Source organism: Misgurnus anguillicaudatus, chromosome 16 (genome assembly GCF_027580225.2).
Source record: "Misgurnus anguillicaudatus chromosome 16, ASM2758022v2, whole genome shotgun sequence".
NCBI lineage: Eukaryota > Metazoa > Chordata > Actinopteri > Cypriniformes > Cobitidae > Misgurnus > Misgurnus anguillicaudatus.
In genome coordinates this window covers 25,988,685-25,998,296 of record NC_073352.2, presented here as the reverse complement: position 1 = coordinate 25,998,296, position 9,612 = coordinate 25,988,685, and the positions used below count along the sequence as shown (strand labels likewise).

Genomic DNA, 9,612 nt, shown 5'->3' with positions numbered 1-9,612 from the left:
TCTTAATCAAATGTCCCCATACTAGTGAAGGCCAAAATTACATTGTGGCAAGCAGTTAACGGCTCCATCAGGAAATCAGCTTAATGAACATATTAAATCTTTAAAAAATCTATAAACGCTACAAAGGTGTGTGTGTGTGTGTGTGTGTGCGTGCGTGCGTGCGCTCGCGTGCGGAAGGGTAAAACAATCGAAGTCAATCATCATTTTTAGAAAGAAATCGTAGCCTACTGCTAAATTAAATAGTATTTATTTGACTGTTTTAACCATCCTTGACATTCATATCCTCATTATTTATCAGGCAAAATGTAGCTTCGATCAATTTTATACATGTGCAATGAGTGAGGAACATAGACCGTAAAAAATAGGTGAGGAATAATGTTACCATGGTAACCTGCGATGGTTTGGGTGCCTGACAACAACATGGCGGAACGTGTTAGCTGCAGACAGCTTCTTTTGCGGCTGTTGTCCTTAGTCAAATGATTAAATTAGTTCGCGAATAATAAAACACGCTTTGGGTTTACGTCTATATGGTCTGGACATATGTTTTGTTACGTATTTACGAGGCGCGAATTATTTTGGAAAGAGGAAAATGCGAGCCAGCTAACGTTAGCCGGGATATCTGCATAAGAAGAATCATCCACTGACTGACTAACTAACTAATCCCCTGGATAATCCAGTCGGTGACGAGGAATCTATGTTGACGATAAAAGCTTGTAAATATATTTGTTTCGTTAAAGGAAAATATTTGCGTGGAGGCGTAAAACAAAAAGCTACACTGGAGTATTAAACAGCACCGATGCTAAATAAAAACACATGGTACGATATAATATAATTCAAAGGGAATTTAAAAGATTATTCCGAAAAACAAAATGGAGTTGAACTTAAACCATGTTGATTATATCCAGGTAAGATCTCAACATTATACATTGACAGAGGTCTATAATACTGTTGTGCGGTTATTTATTGCTACCTTGCTAACTTTTTCATTATGTCATCTCATCTGTGTCCTTTTCAGGTTGGAGTGACATCTCAAAAAACTATGAAACTCCTCCCTACTGTTGGACGAAAAGCAACACAAAAGGTACATCTATATCCCCTTTATTATATTAAATATAAGTCTCTAGACTTATTTAAAAACCTCTAGATTTCCAGTGTATGTTTTTTTTTTCTAAACATAACATTTAGATTTATACATTTGGCATTCTGTACATTTCTTTTTATTAGTATGTGTGTTCAGTGTTGGTCAAGTTACTTGGAAATAGTAATTAATTACTGATTACTCCTCCAAGAAAGTAATCCCGTTACTTTACTGATTACTTATTTTTAAAAGTAATTAGTTACTTTACTAAGTTACTTTTCAAAAACATAATGCACGACCTGAATATGCTACAGTATAAAGCAACAGACCTTTCAGCATACTTCTATTCTTTCTGCATATTCCATCATCTTAAATTGAATCAAATGAAACATTCTCTGTTTTAACCTCTCGACGCGCACTAATTTGTGGGCGTGATGACGTCGTTTTTTTTTAACGCTGTTAACAATATCTATATAGCCTACTGTCTACAAACATTAATAATATTAATATTACTATACATCGTTTAAAAGGTCTATGGGTTGAGCATCAGTGTATAGTCTCTGTTTTGAGATACAGATGCTCTAGCATCATAAATGTAGTATTTTGTTACAGAAGTCCAGATGACAACATGCAAAATATAAACAGGACTTCTTACCTTAGTGTTAATATAACGATCGCAAGTCGAACCAGTCTGTTTCAGATGTGTGAATAGCCCATAAAAACCGTCTAATAGAGTTCATCAAATTACCATTTTTGTCCATAAATGCGTATAATCCATGAAATATAGATATATTGTCTGTTGTTTACATCAGATTTCACGTGAACGTGTATGAGATGGAGCCGCAGTGCTCATGTCAGCTGGGGTTCAGGGTTTTTTCAGTAAGTTTCATATTTGAGGTGCACGCGAGGGGAGTAGGATTTGTCCGGGAAGTCGGATTTCGGTACAAGACCTGCTTGCTATGTGTTTGCTCAGATTTGAGGTGGATGTTTTCGCTGTAGATACAAGTTTTATCTCCACGCAGAGTGTAAAGCGGACACTGATGTTTTGTTACCTTTAACTGGGTTAAACTCAAAAGTAATGTCGATACTTCCAAGCATTAAACGCTGCATAGTCTTGTTCTCTCTCGCACTCCATGTTGTCTCTTCATGTTCAACACTACACTGACTGACGGGGCGGCGCTCATACGTCATTGTCACTCGACTCGCGTCACGACACGAGAGAGTCTCACGAAACAAAATCAAGGTTAAATAACGCAGTAACGCAGCCTGCTTACGGGGAAGTAACAGTAATCTAATTACTGTTTTTGCAATTGTAATCCCTTACTTTACTTGTTACTTGAAAAAAGTAATCGGATTACAGTAACGCGATACTGCCCATCACTGGTGTTCACTGTGATCTTTGTGCTGTTAACACAATGCTCTTCTATCATTGGTTCTAATACGCATTTTCTCATTTCAGGTGGCTGTTGCAGATCATGATGGTGTTGTGACCTGTTTTGGTATGAAAAAAGGCGAAGCCGTGGTACGAATTAGGAGTGCCTACTGATTCAGCTTTTCTTGAATGATGTCTAGTAACAAGATGTTTCACGCTTCAAACCAATACTAAATGTCTCTCTGTTTTATTAGCCCGTGTTCAAATCGCTCCCAGGACAGAAGATCTCCAGACTTGAGCTTGGAGGAGCCTTGGGGACGGCACAGGAGAAGATCTTTGTGTGCTCTGGTTCAGAAGTGAGAGGATATACTAAAAAGGGCAAACAGTTTCTTACATTCGAGGCCAATTTAACAGAAAGCATTAATGCCATGTGAGACTATTTGCTTTTTTAGGCTTCCTCAAACTTTTTGTAAATTGTTGGGTGGCATCGCCAAAGCATGCAACACTGTGACTTTAAGGCATCTTATTTATTTTCCCACAGGCATGTTTCAGGGTCAGATCTGTTTGTGTGTGCCAGTTACATTTATAACCATTACTGTGACTGCAAGGACCAGGACTACTACCTATCAGGGGACAAGATCAATGACGTCCTCAGTTTACCTGTGGAGACTGTGGGCCGTATTGTGCCCATCCTAGCCTGCCAGGACAGGGTGCTACGAGTATTGCAGGTACCCTATATCCAGATATCCTTCAAAAGATTCATTGTGTAATAATCTGTAAGGTGTATGTCGTTTATATTTGCCGTCCTTTGTCTTAATAAGTTTACTTAGTTGGTCATATTTTCAATTCGTAGTCATTTTAACCCATGTGCTCCATCAGAGATCTGATCTTTTGTACGATGTAGAAGTTTCTGGGCCTCCAACTGTTCTTGAGCTTCACAACAGAGATGGAGGTATGTACTAAAATGTGTGTTTTATTTTAAGAGCAAAAGTGAGTGAGAATATTTTATCATGCATTGTACTGTGGTCTTCAGGAAAGAATGGTGAAGAGGTTCTGTATGGAACAGCTGATGGGAAACTGGGTCTTTTGCAAATAACCAAATCTGGAGCCGTGACTAGTTGGGAACTGGATAATGAGAAGAAAAAAGGAGGTAGGACCCTGCCTCATGCTATTAGCTAATTTCAGTACATTTCACTTATTGAGTATTTTGGTTCTACTAAAAATTATTACAAAACTTCAAAAACCAACAAGTTATTCCAAATGCTTTTGGTTTGGCCAGTGTTGTTGTCATAATCATGCTAGTTTGTGTTGATCTTTTGTTCCTAAGGAGTGCTGTGTATCGATACCTTTGACATTGTTGGTGATGGTGTGAAGGACATACTGGTAGGAAGGGATGATGGGACTGTGGAGGTCTATGGGTTGGACAGCTCAAATGAACCAACATTGCGCTTTGAGAATGTGAGTGTTACATCTGTTATAAAATATACAATAAGCAAAGTTAAACATGCTGTGTGTACATTTTAGGAGTAATCTATTGACAGAGATGCAATATAATATGCATAACTTTGTTTTCAGTGGTGTATAAAGACCTTACATAATAAACTGTTATATTTTATAACCTTACCGTGGGTTCACACCAGCCGCGTTTGAGGCGTCAAATTCGCTTCTAACCGCGTCTAGTTTGCCGCTTGAACATTTTGAGTTTACTCGGTTCATTCGCGCGTGAAAGCCGTGCATGAAATTCTAGTCATCAAGACATTCACGTGGAAATTCGCGTCATGGCGTAATAGCACTTTTGGGAGTACTTCGACTCGCCTGAAAAGTCCACTCTCATAATGGGAGAGGGAGGGTTTTACTGCGCCGAGTCGAAGTACTCCCAAAAGTGCTATTACGCCATAAAATATAGTTCCTCTTTTGAATCCGCTTAGAAAGAGCGCGGCGGTTTGTTTTGTACCACCAGGCTTGCTCGTATAACTACTCGTCTTAAATAGGAAAAACGTTGATGTGTTTGGCCACTTCCAACTTCATCCCCAAATGGTACAATTGAATGAATGGGGCTAAGCTAAATGCTATCGAAGCGTCGCAGCGCGCTCCGGCGCTTACGTGCACGCACACAGATGATAGAGGGATGTATCAACGGTTCTTAGTTGGGGTGATAACATATTTTAATATTGAAAATGAGTAGACTATTCCTTTAACATTGAAATCACTCACGCCACTTCTAGAATGAGCCACTTCTATCTACATATACCGCGGGTCCCCTGACATGGAAGTCGCCATTTTGCACCAACATGTTTCACCAGTAGCCCTAAATGGACAAACAGCTATACAGAGAGCATTTCGTCACTATGTTGTCTCAGACAACGACATGTTTGTCTTGTGGCGGGTACCGTAGCTTAGCCGTTGGTTGCAATTCGCAATCTGACCACTAGATGTCGCTAAAATCTACACACTGCACCTTTAACGTTTGATAAAATAAATCTGAGGCTGCGGTAACAAGTAAGCTACACTACAGTTGTGCTAATTGTTGTTCATTTTGTTTTTACAAGGTTTTGTCTGAGAGTGTTACATCAATTCAAGGGGGCTGTGTTGGAAAGGAAATTTATGATGAAGTTCTGACAACAACTTACACAGGTTATTCATGACTTTCAGCTTAAATCTTAGTAGTAGCGAATCTAATGTCACTTTTCCGTTCCTATCCTTTTTTAACAGTGGATAGTTTTAAATTGATGTAGATAAGACACTTTGGATGTGGTTTTAGGGTTTAAACATATTGGTTGTCTTTCATTAAAAAAAGAATCGGAAAAAAATCCAGGCACTCAGTAGGATGCAAAGGTTAAAAAGCCTTTATTGTATCTACTTTTTTCAGGATGGGTGTCAGGTCTCACCACAGAGCCCCAGCAGATGGTAGCAGGCCCAGGGGATGAGATCAAGATGAGCCGAGAGACCCAGGGGAAGGTGGCTGCACTCAGGTACTGCCCGGCCAGCTGTTTCTGACCACGTTTCTAGTCACCAGTCTTGTAAACATGGTTTGCTTGTGCATGTATTTGCATGTGGTTTAGGGCTGAGTTGGAGCAGTTGCAGGTGAAAGTATTGCAGGGAAGAGAAAAATATCAGCAGAGCTCTCAGTCCAGCACAGCTGTGTCTGCTGTGCCCGTCTTTAGCATCAATGACAAGTTCACATTGTGCCAGGATGATGCTAGTTACAGCCTCACGCTAGAAGTGCAGACTGCCATTGACAACTTGCTGCTACAGGTAATAAGCTGATTTTAGTATGGGTCGTAACCTTGTTTTATTAATCATGGCTAAAGTGTGTTGTTGGCTGTATTGCATGGCCTATTTATTTACGTTTGTCTTTGTGCTCTGACAGAGTGATGTTCCCATTGACCTGCTGGATGTGGATAAGAATTCAGCTGTGGTTAGTTTCAGTGAATGTGATTCAGAGGTAATGCACCTGGGTGTATGGATCACTAAGCTTAAATAATAATCAGATAACATAAGATAATAAAAATATTTATTTGTTCACTTACCCAAACAGTCAAATGGGAACTTTCTCCTCGCCACCTACAGATGCCAAGCAAATACCACAAGGCTGGAACTGAAGGTGACTAAATTACTCAGCACAGATAATAAAGTGGATTGAATCAAATGACGTCAACATTGTGTTTGAATGCCAGGTTTACTTTCATCATTCCTTGCGTTTCTTCTTTCAGGTGAGGTCTATTGAGGGTCAGTATGGAACCCTGCAGGCTTATGTGACGCCGAGACTTCAGCCCAAAACCTGCCAAGTTCGACAGTACCAGATCAAACCTCTCTCCCTCCACCAGAGAACACACACAATCGACCAGGATCGGTGAGCTCAGCTCACTTTGTTCTTCATCTGAATGTGTTTATCTGGTTAAGTAACGTGTTTGTGATTCTTGTCTTGGCCAGGCCTATGAACACCTTAAGACTGATTGGGCAGTTCAGTTTTGCAGAGATCCATTCCTGGGTTGTGTTCTGTCTTCCTGAGGTCCCCGAAAAAACCCCAGCAGGAGAAAGCATCACCTTTTATTTTCAGAACACTTTTTTGGGGACACAGCTTGAAGCCACTTATCGGTGAGGCATAGCATTTCAATGTTAAAAATAAATCTTTGTGAGCAATCACAAATTGGGTACGTAAGCGCAAATATATTTTTTTTAACTGAGTAAACTATGATTTAGCATTGGTGATGTAACAGTTGATTGCATTTTTATGATTAGTGTAATTGTTAAGTTATTGTTTTCTCATTTCAATGGTTTCCAGTAAAGGTGATGCAAACTTCAAATCAGACAACATTTCTACCATATCAATTTTAAAGGATGTCTTGTCCAAGGAAGCGACTAAGCGAAAAATCAATCTGAATATTTCCTACGGTGAGTTCACAAACATTGTCAGTGCAGCTGACATCAAGAAGCAGTGAGAACTGATTTATTAAACCATATATATTTATACCCTACAAGTTTAAACACCCTCCAATCGACAAAATCTAATCACAAGTGGTCACTGAAGACATATAAGATGCACGATAATGCTAAAGTCACAATATGTATGAATTTTGCCTTAAAATATCCAAAAATCACTAGCACAATGTTATATATTTTTGTTCATGTGTACTTACATTGTCCCAAATGTTTTCAACAATGTTTTTATTCAGATAGTTTGCGGTTTTAACCCTTTGTTCATACAGTCGCTTGTGAATGGTGTCATTTCTGGGTTATCTTCTGTTCATAGAAATCATAGGTGTGTTTGACTTCATGTGGCACTGCGCAGACCAATCGGCATGTGGCATCAAAGCATCGCAAGATCATCGCTCTTTAGTGATACTTGGATGTCATACACATAACAATTTGCGCAGTGCCGCATTTGAAAGTATTTGCCGTATTTCTTCCATCAAGCTACAACATGGGCTTACATTACAATGTAGCAGTTATAAAACTTGATTTTATTACATCATCCATGAAAATGATTTGTGAGTCCTGTCAGGTTGATTCTTATCAGCAGTAAAGGCATTATCAAGCTACACCACTGTTGTTGATTAGAGACCTCTAGCAGTAAAAATAACATATTGTGGTTTTAATTGACCACTAATGATTAAATCACCTCACCAATGTTGATCAAAATTTGACATCTTTATACAAGTATGAGTAATGAGTCTTTGTTATTATGGTTGTGTTGATTTCAGAGGTGAATGAAGACTCTGTGAGCCATACTCTTAAGATGATTCATCCCAAGCTGGAGTATCAGCTGATTTTGGCCAAAAAGGTTCAACTCATTGATGCATTGAAGGTAATATTTGAAAGACAGAAGTCATGATAAAAATTAAGCAGATCTGTCACTAACGTGTTTATACTAATGTGTGTGTGTCATGCAGGAACTGCAAGTGCAAGAGGGAAATGCAGATTTTCTGATTCCAGAGTATCGCAGTATACTGGATGAGTCTGATAAGCTCTTAGAAGAATATAAAAAACAACCAGCTCATTTAGAAAGACTGTATGGTAAGTACACATTAGAAGAGCAAATGAGACATTATTTTGTGATGTTTATGTGTATGTTTTAAATATGCATTATTTACATCATGTAAATGCTTATAAGATTGATGCCTGTACACTTGTGATGTCTTATAGTAGCCATGAGGAACTAATGGATCTTTGTGTAAACAAAAAATGTTGTGTTTTATTACAGGTATGATCACTGATCTATTCATCGACAAGTTCAAATTTAAAGGACAGAATGTCAAAACAAAAGTTTCACAGCTGCTTACAATTTTGAACAATTATGAACTTGATTCATTAATGGAATTTTTCAATGAAGCTTAATTATGTTCAGTTCACATAACTGTTTAAAGGGATAGTTCACCTTAAAATGAAAATTCTGTCATCATTACTTTTACATTCATTTACATAATTTTGTATGAATTTCTTTTTTCTGATTAACACAGGGGAGGATATTTTGAGAGATGATGGTGGGCACACAGCAGATAGTGACCATTAACTTCCATAGTAGGAATAAAAAAATATGATGGAATTTAATGGGTACCATCAACTGTGTGCTTACAATCATTTATCAAAATATTTTCTTCATCATTTATCACAAATATTTTTTCCTACTATGGAAGTCGAGGGTCACTGTCGGCTGTGTGCTTGCCATCATTTCTCGAAATGTCTTTTTTGTGTTCATCACAAAAAAGAAATTCATACAGGTTTAGAACAACATGAGGATGAGTAAATGATGACAGAATTTTCATTTTGAGGTAAACTATCCCTTGTTAAAACAGTATAGTATAGGGATCAGGGGCCGGATTCACGAAAACATTCTTAAGACAAAAAATAAGAATGTTCTTGGGAAGTTTTTTTGAGAATACACAATATTCTTAACTTTTTTCCTAAGCTTGAATTTAAGGGAAAGCATGCAGTTAAGAAGAATTGTCTTCTTAAAAATGTTTAGTGAATCCCGCCCCCTAGGTAGATAAAAATCTTAGCATTAGTTAAATTAAAATAAAGTGTAATAAACCTATATGTGACTACAGATGTTTTATATATATTTTCAGAATGCTTGTCCATTGTCTAGTTGTATTTCTACAAAAATAAAATTTTCATGAAAACTACTGTGTGCAACTTTGTGTGTAATTGTGTAAAATGTGTGTGAGGGTTATATTTTTGGCAAAGAGTAAGATATGCCTTTGACTTTAAAATGCATTTAAACAAAATATATTATTTTATAGCCTACAGTTATTATATAGGATAATTTAAGATATTTAGAGTTAAAGTCAAGAATAGAGAAATAAAAACCTTGGAACGCTTAAATTATAAAAAAGATATTTAAGAAGACAATAAAAAGTTTAAGCTATTATTCATCTTTTTAAATTATTAATAATGTAATTTTAAATAGAATATTAACTTAGTAGTAAAGCATTGCGTTAGAAGCGCAAACGGTCTGGGTTCGATCCCAGGAGCACACATAATGATAAAATATATCTTGTAATGCAATGTAAGCGTCTGCAAAATGCGTAAATGTCAAATATCACTCTTTGCCTTTTTCTATTAATAATTTAAGTTTTCTTAATTTAAAGAATCACATAAACTTGTTTAGTTTAGATTGTATATTATTTTAGTGTTTTATAAACGTGCCGTCATAAATATT

The 9,612-nt window shown here is 37.3% G+C and overlaps 1 protein-coding gene across 1 annotated transcript; it reads left to right on the top strand.

Annotated features, from left to right (window-relative positions):
* On the top strand, window positions 1-9,076 carry bbs7 (Bardet-Biedl syndrome 7). Its single transcript, XM_055177838.2, has 19 exons — window positions 1-905; window positions 1,016-1,081; window positions 2,538-2,600; window positions 2,705-2,880; window positions 2,992-3,178; window positions 3,330-3,402; window positions 3,484-3,600; window positions 3,778-3,908; window positions 5,000-5,084; window positions 5,320-5,422; window positions 5,513-5,705; window positions 5,821-5,895; window positions 5,989-6,054; window positions 6,164-6,303; window positions 6,384-6,548; window positions 6,736-6,845; window positions 7,655-7,758; window positions 7,844-7,967; window positions 8,155-9,076. The coding sequence occupies exons 1-19, from the start codon at window positions 870-872 to the stop codon at window positions 8,286-8,288; spliced, it is 2,148 nt and encodes a 715-aa protein (XP_055033813.2). The 5' UTR covers window positions 1-869; the 3' UTR covers window positions 8,289-9,076.
* Window positions 9,077-9,612: the final 536 nt, after the last annotated feature.